Source organism: Spea bombifrons, chromosome 4 (genome assembly GCF_027358695.1).
Source record: "Spea bombifrons isolate aSpeBom1 chromosome 4, aSpeBom1.2.pri, whole genome shotgun sequence".
In the NCBI taxonomy this organism is placed as follows: Eukaryota; Metazoa; Chordata; class Amphibia; order Anura; family Pelobatidae; genus Spea; species Spea bombifrons.
In genome coordinates, this window is record NC_071090.1 from 27,793,294 (window position 1) to 27,807,856 (window position 14,563).

General features: G+C 42.3%; 1 protein-coding gene across 1 annotated transcript in view; it reads left to right on the forward strand.

Moving 5' to 3' along the window:
- Positions 1 to 1,033: 1,033 nt before the first annotated feature.
- NDFIP1 (Nedd4 family interacting protein 1) overlaps positions 1,034 to 14,563 on the forward strand; it is a 28,411-nt gene continuing 14,881 nt past the window's right edge. The window contains exon 1 of the mRNA XM_053461863.1: positions 1,034 to 1,191. Coding sequence (XP_053317838.1) covers positions 1,153 to 1,191 — 39 coding nt within the window. The 5' untranslated portion in view covers positions 1,034 to 1,152. The remainder of the gene's footprint in view (positions 1,192 to 14,563) is intronic.

Sequence of the window (14,563 nt, forward strand, 5' to 3'; positions counted from 1 at the left end):
TCCCCTCTATTGCAGTGTGCAGTGTAGTGTGTGTGCCATCCTCTCTATTGCAGTGTAGTGTGTGTGCCATCCTCTCTATTGCAGTGTGCAGTGTAGTGTGTGCCATCCTCTCTATTGCAGTGTGCAGTGTAGTGTGTGCCATCCTCTCTATTGCAGTGTGCAGTGTAGTGTGTGCCATCCTCTCTATTGCAGTGTAGTGTGTGTGCCATCCTCTCTATTGCAGTGTGCAGTGTAGTGTGTGCCATCCTCTCTATTGCAGTGTGCAGTGTAGTGTGTGTGTGCCATCCTCTCTATTGTAGTGTGCGGTGTAGTGTGTGCCATCCTCTCTATTGCAGTGTGCAGTGTAGTGTGTGTGTGCCATCCTCTCTATTGCAGTGTGCAGTGTAGTGTGTGTGCCATCCTCTCTATTGCAGTGTATAGTATAGTGTGTGCCATCCTCTCTATTGCAGTGTGCAGTGTAGTGTGTGCCATCCTCTCTATTGCAGTGTGCAGTGTAGTGTGTGTGTGCCATCCTCTCTATTGCGGTGTATAGTGTAGTGTGTTTGCCATCCTCTCTATTGCAGTGTATAGTGTAGTGTGTGTGCCATTCTCTCTATTGCAGTGTATAGTGTAGTGTGTGTGCCATCCTCTCTATTGCAGTGTATAGTATAGTGTGTGCCATCCTCTCTATTGCAGTGTGCAGTGTAGTGTGTGTGCCATCCTCTCTATTGCAGTGTGCATTGTAGTGTGTGTGTGCCATCCTCTCTATTGCAGTGTCCAGTGTAGTGTGTGCCATCCTCTCTATTGCAGTGTGCAGTGTAGTGTGTGCCATCCTCTCTATTGCAGTGTATAGTGTAGTGTGTGTGCCATCCTCTCTATTGCAGTGTGCAGTGTAATGTGTGTGTGCCATCCTCTCTATTGCAGTGTGCAGTGTAGTGTGTGCCATCCTCTCTATTGCAGTGTGTAGCGTAGTGTGTGTGCCATCCTCTCTATTGCAGTGTGCAGCGTCGTGTGTCAGCCCCCTCCTTGCTGTTCTCTCTCCTCCCTCCATAGGGCAGTATTAGCCGTCTCTCCGTATCATTCACAGGATCTGCTTCCCGCAGCCGCCACCTTGTTGTCAGCCTTTCCCGGAGTCCGCACTCCACTCTCCCCTCCGGGTCGCCTCCGGTAGTCATGTCTGAACAGGGCAGTAGCAGCAGCCGATACCAGCAGGTAAGCGGACAGGGCAGCGCCTTGGGCTGGGGCGGCGCTACGCGAGCTCCGGGGATGAGCTCACACTAGGCCGCACTGTTGATATCCGTCAGGCCGCGAGAGGCGAGCAGTATCTGTGTATATATATATATATATATATATATATATATATATATATATATATATAATCTGTAATGTATATATATATATATACGTATGTATGTATGTATGTTTGTAGGTGTTCGCGTGTTCTAATGGTAATTAGACACGTTTGCATATAGGGCTGTGTGTTCTCAATGTATATATATATGGTGTATGTACACACACACACGCACACGCCTAAACCTTACATGATTATTACCGCTTTTACTAATAGAATGTAAGGATGTAGGCTATTGCTTCCTGTGTATCGATCTTATGCCATTGTACAGCGCTGCGGAATATGATGGCGCTGTATGAAACACTAAATAATAATTTTCCGTTGATATGGCTGGAAGATCCTGCCCCAGTCTTCCCGCACTGGTCATAAGATTGTGTACAAGCTTTTTTTTTTACTTGCTGCCATTAGCCGTCTCATCTCTATATCCTTCAAGCCATTGCTTTTATTTCGTAATGTAGTCAACCAGAACATTTCATTATTTTAAATAGTTTTCTTAATGGAATAGTCATGACTTCACTCTGTTATTATTTATTGTTTTATATGGCGCCATCAAATTCCGGAGCGCTGTACAATGGGCATGGTAATCCTGTTCACCCTGTATCTAAGTAGGTAGGAATATACATGCTATATGAATATACTGCGTTACAGATTGTTCCCTGTATCGTGTACTTAGATAAGATTCCGGGTGAAGATTTGCGGTTTGATAAAATACAATATGCGTTACACACAAATATATTTCAATTGTGCATTAGCTTGGTGTGTCGGTATATTTTTTCCTGTCTTAGCGAGACGTGTACACATCTTGCAGTAAGGAGGTATTGATTGTTACGGAGACTTTATTCTCCCTTGTAAATATGTCTGCTTTCTGCGCTCTTCTAGCCATAGGAGGAATACTTTGTTACTGAAACGACAGCTCTTTGCATAAGTGTTTCTTAAAGTTACTGTGAATGTAAAACAAAAAAGATTTCATTAAAATGTGAGAATGGAGAAGCATTTCTTCTCTAACCCATAGATGTTAATCCTTGTTAATGTTCTTGTGCAGTTATCTCTCCTAGTTATAGAAAATATCTGTGAACTCCTCAGTAATGAGCTCATGTTATTATCTTTATGGAAGGCCTTAGGGAGTTCTGTATGGAACATTATACCATTAGCATTATGTAGTTACAGGGATGGATAGTGTAGCCTGGCTGGACCTATATCAATGCTTACTCGGCCAAACGTACTAGGAAGTAGGCTGCACATGCGTAGTAGTATGCACTAACATACCACACTAAGATACACACGTTAACATACCTAGACACACTTACATATCCAGACAGTCACCACATTAACATACCAAGACAGGCACACACATAGACAGACACACACTTACATACTCACTTACCATGCAGAAGACTCGGCCTACTGCTCTACTACCACAAGGTCATTACATGACCCCGCTGAACCCTGCCTGCGCCTTGAAATTAGAGGGATACAGACTTACTCTGGAATTACCTCTTTATGCCTCCAACTGGAGCATGCTGCCACCTATCTCAATGGAGAATTACCCCTTTCCCTCATGAATCTGCCCATGCATCCAAAAAGAACATGCCTTGGGGTAGCAAAGTGCCACCAGGGTCTTATGGACCCACTGGTACATATTTGAGGGCCAGATCTGGTTGAAGATTGTGTTCCACATGGACAGACATGTTAATCAGACTCTCTAGCACGTTGAGCTAATAAACCTTAGATGATTTGTCACAGTAATTTTAGAGAAACTTCTGTTTCTATAGCAACAACATATCAGTGGCATGACAATTTAATGTTGCCAGCAGAACTTCTGAGTGAGGCAACATTTTCCATTAAAGAAGTCTTTCTCCTTAACTATGGGCATTCAGCAACACCATAAATGATGTTTCTCAAGTTGGATTTTATGAAATTCAGTAGGGTAGGTAGACAGGAGGTACCAACAAACAATCATTTAACGAAGGTAAGACCTCCTGATGAAGTAGAGGCCACATTGTATATTATGGAGTTTAATCTGAAATGTGAAATATAGGTAGTTATACGAACCCGTGTCTAATTGCAAGGTGCAGTGACATTTATAATAAGCTATTGATTTGTCAACTAGGATTGAATTAATGGAGCCAAACTTGCATCACCCCCAGCTTCTATAATTCTATAAGTTTTACTTTATGCCACACATCACAGGCCCAACAAAAAATCCTATACTGTTAAACTAAATATCTCAACACCCATCAACAGAAAGAAAAAGCACAAACTATGTGTACTGTAGTTTTAGTAAACTAAATAAAGTTCTGGTGGAAGCTTTAATGGGATGATTCCTCTACAAGGCATTTCAACAATTGTCAACACCCCATGATTGATTAATTCATTTACCGCCATGAATATGTTTGTTTACAGCGATAGCAAGATGAGAAAAGAAATTGAGAGCTGGCGTGACAATAGCTTATCTTCATCTGCCGATATGTCATTGTATCTGAAAACACTGGGTCTGATCATCTTCCGTTGTTGACTTTTAATAATGTCAGAGGTCTATCCAGGGCACTTTGAGTGATTATTTTTTTTCCATTAAACTATTTACAGGCTTTTTGTCATAACCACGAAAATATTGCTGCTTCAGTATTCAGTGTTTTGTGCATGCGTCAGACAACCTCATCTGGAAAAAAATAGTCATGTGCTGATAGTTGGAAAAAAGTTCTCTTACTAAACAGGAAGGGAGGTATCAAACCATCAAGTGTTCTTCACCTAGAACATGTAGGAGTCTTATTCATCTGGAGAGTTCCTTTGCTTTAGCATTCTTCACCTAGAACATGTAGGAGTCTTATTCATCTGGAGAGTTTGTGTTCTTCACCTAGAACATGTAGGAGTCTTATTCATCTGGAGAGTTTGTGTTCTTCACCTAGAACATGTAGGAGTCTTATTTGTCTGGAGAGTTCCTTTGTTTTATTTGGTTTAGTAGAGGGAAGAAAAGCTCAACACACATGCTATAGCAGGATTTAATGCATGGATGTTAGAGAGTGGAAAGTGTATGTTGTGCCCATACTGGAGTGGTTTTATTTTGTCACGCGTTGGTATGGGGCTTTAGTTTTTTTGGGGGGTTTTTTTTGCGTAGGAACATAATACATAAAGTGTTAATTCCTGTGAATCTGTGAATTCATTGTATACTGGAGAAGTATTTATGAACACGTGTTTGTAAAGGGAGGTTTTCTTGTGCTATTCAAAGCCTGGGGTTAACTTCACTATGAAATATCCCATTTGGAGGTGACCTTGCTTTGTCACATCCATGTCAAGTGCTTTATTTACCCGTAACCTGTACACAGTCAACGAAGTGGCCGGGAATTCGGCTCATTCTCCAAGCTGCACAGCAGAGTCGTTGTGGGTAAAATGACATAGAGGGGAACAAATAGATTTCAGTTTGCCAGTCAGTATTATTTATTGATTTGTATAGCCCCATCGTGTTCATCTGGATGGCTTGGAACTAGGGCTGCAACTAACGATTATTTTAATAATCGATTAGTTGGCCGATTATTTTTTCGATTAATCGATTAATCGGATAAAAAAATGAATGTAAATTTTTCATTTATTTAAAATAATTTACTAAACAAATGATGTTAAATACAAACAGCAGAATAAAAAAACTTTGATAATACATTTCTTGTCTTTATTTCCCAACCAGCCCCCCAATATATGCACATTTGAGCCCAGGCTTGCTACGCTGCCTCCCAGACATGCCACGCTGCCCCCCCACATATGCCACGCTGCCTCCCACATCTGCCACTCCACATATGCCACTCCACGCTGCCTCCCACATATGCCACTCCACGCTGCCTCCCACATATACCACACCATGCTGCCTCCCACATCTGCCACTCCACGCTGCCTCCCACATCTGCCACTCCACTCTACCCCCCCACATGCCACTGTGCCTGATACGCCTTATACCCCCTGAAACACCACTCCATCCTCCCCAGACATGCCACCCTGCCCTCCCCACATATGCCACGCCATGCTGCCTCCCACATCTGCCACTCCACGCTGCCTCCATCTGCCACTGTGCCTGATACGCCTTATATCCCCTGATACCCCACTCCATCCTCCCCAGACATGCCACCCTGCCTCCCAGACATGCCACTTCTCTACCCCCAGATATGCCACTCTACCCCCAGATATGCCTTATACACCCTGATACACCACTCCGTCCTCCCCAGACATGCCACACTGCCCTCCCCACATATGCCTTATATACTGTATATAGGGCTGCAACTAACGATTATTTTAATAATCGATTAGTTGGCCGATTATTTTTTCGATTAATCGATTAATCGGATAAAAAACTCTCTCTCTCTCTCTCTCTCTCTCTCTATCTCTCTCTCTCTCTCTCTCTCTCTCTCTCTCTCTCTCTCTCTCCCCCCCCCCCCAGAAGCGGAGGTAAGTAAAAGGAGCCTAGTGCTCCAACGACGAATCGATTAATCGATAACGGAAATCATCGACAACGATTTCCGTTATCGATTATTATCGATTTTATCGATTCGTTGTTTCAGCTCTACTTGGAACCATACAAACTTTGGATTTGGAGGTATGGTAAAGTACAGCACAATGGTAAATTAAACAACTGTTTTTTGTGTGTGTGGTGTAGTATAGCAAATACAAAGTGCTCAATTTTAGGCCACGTGGGCCTCAAACGGTTTTTGAATATTCCAGCTTGAACGTAAGTGTCTCCATGAAAGAAAGAAAGAGAGAGAGGAAAAAAAACTAAAGTGCCTTATTTCCACAGAAATACACAGAATTATTGGCCAATATTTGACTCTCAAGGCTTGGTGTTGAGAACCACAGTTTAACCCTCACATTATACTTTTACTGATGGCCTAAAGCTATCATTTGTGTGTGCCTCTATGTATTGACCTGATCCTTTAATGAGGACTATATTTGGCTCACTGTACATTGCAGATGTCAAAATGAGGACTCAACAGAGGCAGATATGGAATTCCATATGTTGGAGAACAAGCAATTGAACTAGATGGGAAATCCAAAAATCTTGACATGTTTACAGCCCCCGAGGCCTGGCGTTCTTCACTTCTGTTGTAGACATGGCGTTCTGGGAGGGCTCAGAACTGTTGTGATCTGCGGTGTAGCATTACAGATACGTAACCAAAAGCTGAAACTTGTATTCTAGACATCAATCTGAATCATTGTGGATGTACAATTCATTACTTGGCTTACTACATGCCCAAGAGGAGTGGTTTGGATTTATTAGTTATTGTGCTTTTTGGAGATACTTTCTGTGCTGTTAGAACATTTTCTTCCCCTTCAAAGATCTGCACTTTTTATTTGTTTGTACCAAATGCATAGGACTTGGAGATGATTGAATGGCCATCAGATGCACATTAATGCATGTGATAGCTGTGGCCCCTTTAAATTAACCCCCCCCCTTACAGAATACATTTTATTTGTGAGCATTGTTTCCCTGCCAGCTGAACACATCTCTTTGTCATCGCACATGCACTCTACAGCAGTGGTTCATTTTAGGGGTGTCTGACAAAGTTTCTTTACTGAGATCATTGAGTCAAACAACTTTTTTTCTTCCTTGGTCATATTTCACTGCTGTGCCCTGAAGAGGGTCAGGGTGTGTGTGTGTGTGTGTGTGTGTGTGTGCGCACTGATATGATAGGCCTCTGTTTTCAAAAGGAAAATGTATTATTTACAGCATGTTTTGTAAACCTAATTATAACTTGCGTGATAAATTTTGCAATCCAAAGATTTGGGGGTAGTCATGGTATACGGGATTCTAGAGATTTTATGTAATTATTTAACTTAAATGTATCATTTTCCTTACTAAAAATTCCTATCCAAACAGCTTTGTGCAATAGCTTGGTTAATTGCCTCTTATCTCGTGCTGGTGCCAACTGTACGTTCTGCTTTTTCTCATTCGTGTATGTTGTTGACCCTTATCACATCTACATGACATTTTTGCTGTAAAACCTTCTCCAACGCAAAGTATTCTGCAACTTTCAGCTTCCAAGGTATGGCATACACTTTCGTCATTACAAGGAAATGTATTGAAACAATATATTTTCCAATAAAACTTATTTACTGTATCCACTAAAGTCATCTTCTCCCACTACTCCGACCACTGAACCGCACATTTATCAGCTGATGTCAGAATATCTGCTGCTAACGCCTTCCTCTCAAGAAATATTGATGGGAAACAGTACAACAGAGTGATTTACATACAGTAGTCACAGCAGAACACATATAGTTCTCCATCAGGCCCTCCTTTGCATACATAATCTCCCTCCCAAAATTCAGCTAACCCAAATCTGTGTCCGAGCTCCATAGCCTTTAGAGTTTCTGGGGTAATTGGGGAAACGTGGCACTCTGTACAAGGTGGAAGAAGTAGCATCAACTAACCCCCTGTGCCCACCTCCCCAAAAACAGAACCCCTTCCCAGGCCAGGGCCCATAGCCTGTAGGGAGGAGGCTGGCCCCTCCAGGAGCCCAGGACACAGAGGGTTCTGTGACACTTGCATTTTGAAATACAGGATGCCAACATCTTTAGACTGTATGACCAAAAGTATGTGGACACCCCTCTTAATTATTGCGTTTAGGTGTTTCAGTCATACCCTTTGCTAACAGGTATATCAAAATCAAACACATAGGCAGCCATCTCCATAAACAAACATTGGTAGTAGAATGGGTCGTACTGAAGAGCTCCGTGACACCTAAACATGGCACTGTCATAGGATTCCACCTTTGCCCCACACGCTCACAGAGTGGGGCCTTTGAGTGCTGAAAAATGCCCCCACAAGCAATATCAGCACAAAAGCTGCGCGTCGGAAGCTTCATGAAATGGGTTTCCATCGCCGAGCAGCTTCACACAAGCCAAAGATCACAATGCATGGTGCAGATGTGATGAATCCTGCTTCACGGTCTGGAATGGATCTGAGTTTGGGGAACACTGCTGTAAAGTTTGGTGGAGGAGGGGTAATGGTCTGGGCTGCCCTTTCCTGTTCTGGCATGACTGCCCCTATGCACAAGGCAAGGTGCAAAACGACATAGTTTGATGAGTTTGGTGTGGAGGAGCTCGAGAACCCTGACCCTAACCCAAATAAACACCTTTGAGACGAATTGGAATGCTAATTGTGAACCAGGCCTTTTAATTCCACATCAGATCCTGATCTTACAAATGCTCTTTTGGCGAAAGCCAAAACGGGAGGCACAATTCTGTATTAATGCCCATGGTTTTGGAATGGGATATCCAACAAGCTCATATATGTGTGGTGGTCAGGTGTCTGCATACTTTTTGTCCTATATGGTATAGTAGCTGCATGGTCCCTAAACTTCTGCAGAATCTTTAATACGCATTTGCCCCTTCCCCTACCCATCTTTTTCCTGTGCAGGAGATGTGTTTGACTGAACACATCTCCTTGAAGGTGATTATATATACACATACTAACCTCCAATCAGCTCCAGTGCTGGCTTAGTGAACGCTGTAGGCCTCATGAGCATATGCAGAAAAGGCTCCCATTGATTTCAGTTAGGAGAGCTGATTGGCCTCTTGAAGAATCATCGGACCAGGAGGAGAGCAGCTCACGATTCTACTTCTGGCAAGTACAGTTAGTGCCCCAACATGTTTCATTTATTTGATTGGAACATGTTTTATTTAAATCTCTCTGTAGGTTAATCTAAGTATAGTGTATATGTGTTTGTTTCCTAATAGATCTTAGTCTGTAAACTTTCACTATATCTATAACGTTCCTCAGCGTACTTCACACCTCTGCTTTTTCATGAAATTTGGAATTCCCATATCAGGTTTAGGGTCGACTTGCTTAAAAATAGCAAGTCTTTATGACTTTGCTGCAAACAATCTTTCTCTATATCTCAATTGACTTTTATATTCGTTAATCATCAAACTGCTCTTTGTTAGAGACACCCTCATTACTCAACCATCATGTAGTGTACAGAGAGTTAACTGCGTGATCATTTTGAGCTGTGGCAATTAGAATGTTCAAACCCTCGCTGCCAGAAAAGCCACAGTGTGGAGGCAGTGTTCTTTCCGGTCCTCAAAGTGAATTCCCCGTCTCGTGAGGATGCATACTGCTGCCGTTCGCACAAGAGCAGGTGTTGAGAAGTCAGTGTAGCAGTTTCAGGTAGAAAATCCCTAGACGTGACAAAGGCTGTGGCATCAGTAAGTGCCGCGCAACTAGAAGATGGGGTATTAAAAAGGGGCACATACTGGGACTGCAGCGGTGCTTTTAGTAAGCTTGCCTGCCTGCTCTGCCCGGCTAAGGCAATCCAGTTCTTCTCATGGCAGATCCATTGTTTGGCTCAGAGGGTTCCAGAGGTTTCTTTAACTTAAGGCTACCAACAGGCCATTGTGTGGAGACGACCAAGCTTGAGCACTATAAAATAGTTGTTTGTGATCAAGCAAAGATGTCCAAAATGGTTTACTTTGTAGCCCTTGAGGCCAGTGTCCCTGTGCTATTGGACCATAAGATCTTTTTTAAAATTTCCTTTTTTTCACTTTTCCATTATTGCCCACGGAACTGTAGCACATCCATATAATCATTTATTTCCTACACCTTTCTTCATTTCTGCATTTCCATTGGATGGTTGTGCTACAACAGATTGCTGTCAAAATCTTACCAAATGAATGTGTGGCCGAGACAACTGAACGCTGGTCCTGTTACCGGGTTTGTAGCGTGATCAGGGCTGTTTTTACTAAACAGTGTGGTATAAGAGAGCTTTTCATCTGAAAGCACCTTATTGTGAATTAATCATATAAAAAACCTTAATACTAGGAGTGCATTTAACTCCATTGTATTGGAGTATCTAGATGTGTAAAGGAACTCTGGTTTGTGGTCCCTTATTAAGGGGATAGTTTACTTCATATTATTAAATTACAAAGCTGTGAGTGGGAAAGGGACAAATGTATATGGGGGGTCTACTTGTTGAGTCGGTGGGATGAATTGTCTTCATGCATTGTGCGGGGAGTTTCTCCTGGTAGGAGGTACAAGTTGGAGCTACACAATTCCTTGTTGTAGTAGTTTATTACAGAGGGCCAACCTTACTATAGGCAATCCTACTTATTCTTCAATCTGTATATATTTATTATGCTTTTTTTCCACTTCATTTCAAGCATCAGAATATACAGCATTCTTTTTCTTGCGCTGTGTGCGAGAGCTGCCGTTGTGTAGTTACATGTTTGTTCTGCTAATAAAGTGTACAGTAGGTGTATGTACTCCACCTACAAGAATCACACTCTATGACAAATGGTAACCTAATATCTCTGCCCTATATTCAGTTAGTTTTGTCTGTTTCCATGCCAAACAATGAAGATCTGCTGACTCGGTAGCTGTTCCTAGAGTGTTTTAATATTTATTCTTCAAAAATGAAAAATCACTTTCTTGATTGGTTGCTTAAGCTGACTATCAGCATCTGTAAAATACTTCCAAGGAAATTAAGAGTATATCCGGTCAGTGGCTGGAAATCAATGTGGAGGCTTTACACATGCGCGCCGGGGTCTAAACTGCATCTTCTGCATCACATTTATCGGGGGGGGCGAATTCTGCATATTCCCTCCATGCATTTGCAAAATGGACCACATAAAAATTTAAAGGGACCTCGTACCTATCAATAAGCATTAAAGTGCATATGATGGATGCTAAAATATGTTTCAGCAGACAGAAACATTTATATGACAGATGCCTCCTCACAATAAATAGATAAATTCAAGCTACATGGGCTTTATTAGCAATCTTAATATATGTACATCCACATGGATATGGGTAGTAATATGATGTCATTTGCTGTTTTGTATTGTGATTCACAGTTTGCCTTAACCTAGACATTTATGAATGGTAATTCTACTAAAAATATACCGTATTTGCTCGATTATAAGATGAGGTTTTTTCAGAGCAAATGCTCTGAAAAATACCCCTTGTCTTCTAATCGAGGTCGTCTTCTAATCAGACCTCAAATAGAGGTCTGACTTGGAGACTAAGATCCAGATCCTGCTGGAGGGGACCTGGATCCTTCTGTCTGGTAACCTCGGCTGCTGCCGGCACTTCCACCGGGTCTTCTCTCACTGAGTGCTGATGAAAGTGCTGGCAGCAGTGGAGGTTGTCTACACGCATCGCGCACACCTTCCCCTGCTGCCAGAGAGGAGAATTCCCTGCAGCACTGTGGGAAATTCTCTTCTCTGGCAGCCGGCGAACATCTGCTTGATGGACGCAGACAACTCCCCTGCTGGCACTTCCACCGTGGCTTCTATGACCTTCCAGTGCTCGGTCATAGAAGCACCAGCGGAACCAATGCCGGCCTCCACCCGCTGCCACCACTAGAAACCAGGGAGTCTGAAGCACTGGGGGCGGGGGGGTGTTATATGGGGAGGGGGGCATAAGGCTTTTCTGGAGGCAGAGTGCCCCTTGAGATGCCTTTTAACCCCCTTTATGCCACTCTGCCTCCAGAAATGTCTTTTAACCCCATATAGAAGGGTATAAGGCATATCAGGAAGGCAGAGTGGAAAAGGAAATAAAAGGAAATAAAAACAAAAAAAAATCTTTTTCTCAATCATAGCTTTTATTAAATATGAAAAACTATTTTACACGAATTAACACTTATTAGTAAAACTTTTTTCCTATAGAGTGATCTTATATTCCGGCTTTTTCTTTTTTTTCCTAAATTGATATTCAGATGTTATAATCGTCTTATACTCGAGCAAATACGGTATATGCAAACTTAAGCTGTAAATAAGGATTTTTTTTCTTAAGTTTTAATAAATATTTTCCTCTAGGGGTGCCTGGTCAATTTTATCTACCATCCTCTGACATTCTACCTCATGTGTGTGTGTCTGTGTAAGTATATTAGTGTTTGTGTGTGTGCATGTTTGGTAGGATGTCATTGTGTGTGTGTGTAGGAAGGGCTTGGGGGCCCCCGCCATACGTCTCGCAGAGTGTCCCCAGCTTTTGTTGTTGCTCCACTGGTAGAAACAATAATTTCTGATAACATAATGAATTGTTCCAATCATAGCTGTCCCTGGTGCCTCTCTATTTCTTTTTCAAAGGTGGTTTCACAGCACAATCACATACAAAACCGCTAATGCTTTGTTACCACGGTAACATTGTGCGAGACACACTGAGATCTCGTATACAAATGAAGAGAAAAAAAGGGGGACACCGACTGCATTGAAGTTGGGCTTCAGCAATAGATGTAGGCAGGCTTCCTACAGCATTGATCAATATAAAGTCACTAATAAATATATGATGGCGGATCCTTTTCACACAAGACATTACCACACAGTGCTGTGGTATCCCTGAGTGTTAACAAAGCCCACCTCTTATAATTGTATGTTAGAAACTACTAGACACTCTGTGATCGGAAATCACTGCAGTTATTGTATTCCCCGTCTTGTCTCGACAGGGGTGCAAGGGTTTTATCAACTTGTTAAGCAATAATCTGTGTATCACACCCGTATTATATAAGTACCGCTCTTCGCTGGCAGATATGGATAGATACAGTGACCACTGAATTGGAGATTGCCATGGAAGTGATGTCCTATTGTTCCCAGTGGGAATGTTTGCTAGTCACAAACGTTTTCGTCACGAAGGAGAAGTACAACACTTTTACATTCTCACAGGTCTCTTCTTGACGCATGCATAAATTACCACGCTACTGACAAATACATAAGGGAAAACCAGCTGAGAACTTGAGAGCAGATAAGAACCTTTTTGGGGCATTCTAGTCTGACTTGTTTTCTGCCTGCCTATCCAAAGCTACAAGGTTACTTGTGTATAAGGTTACCAATCTGCAGATGGTTGAATATCTCTATATATTGGTATTCACCTTTAGCACCCCCTCAGGGGATTGTGTCATTTGACACAAAAGCAGGCACTGATAGGTTGTTGCCATTGAAACAAAAAAACTTCTTAACAGTTTTTGTGTAAAAATAAAGGAAAGAATAAAATGACAGATCTGTTAAGGCTTATTATGCAGTCAGTGTTTTGTCTTAGTGGAACAGCACCTTAATCCTCTTCTTACCTCCAATGCATCTGGGTTAAACCTGCACCATGTTCCTTATTTTCCTGAGGATGGTAAATGTTAGAGCGTATATTGTGATAGGCTATCCATTAAATAGGATACGCATGTATCAAATTGAATTCATAACAACGTTCCTAATGGAAACTCCTGGAGCAGAGGTTGTTTCCAGAATCAATTTAATCTAGGGATGCAGCGAAATATCGGTGACCAAAACATATCAGCCGAAAATGGCATTGTCAGCAAAATGTCGAAATATAAAAAAAAAATGCCAAAAATAATCTACCTCCATCCAGGGGCAGGCTGGGCAGGGGGACAGTTGCTGATTGGGAAGCAGGAACCCAGTGAAGTCACCTGAATGGACCTCACGTCACACGATTCTGCTTTGTTCCTGCTTCCCCTGGGCGGGACAAGAGAAGTTGTTTGAGTGCGAGCAGCGACACAGGGAAATCTGCAGTTCTGGTAAGGGAGTGGCAGAGGGTGTATGAACGAGTATGCGCAATTGAGGGAATGAGTGAGTATCTGTGAATGACTATATGAATGAGTGAATGAGTAAATTAATGAATATGTGTGTGATAGCATGGATGTGTAAGTGGGGCTGGGGCATGGCACAGGGAGGCTGTAAGTGATGAGCAGACCCCATCCTGCAGGGCAGCATCAAAACACGGGGGGGGGGCAGCTAGCCATGTTTTATCATGCATTGGCTGCTTGTGCATGATGGGAGTGTGATTGCTATATTAAATATATATGATTGCTAACAGCAATCACACTCCTATCATGCCCAGATTCCACCATGTACTGGTTGCCTGGGCATGATAGGATTGTGTGTGTGTATATATAATTTCATATACATGGTGTCATTTTTTAAAGGAGGGGGGGTCGGTTTCAGTTTCGGACAAGCGCATCCTGAATTTTCGGTTTTGGTCCAGAATTTTCATTTTGGTGCATCCCTACTAATCTGGATTTATACGTATGATAGTACATATTATATTAATACATTTATCTGTAACATTTCCTACGTGAGGAAGGCAGAAACAAGTCAAAGACAAAAGAGTTCAGGAGCTAGTGGATCTTTGCCAGCTCCAGCCAGATCTTTTCTTTCTAACAGATTTAAATGGGATATCTTATTGCTCAGAGATTAGCATGTCCTGCTATTTATAGGCAGGCTTTTCTAGTTCCCTGCTTTTGTTGGATATGC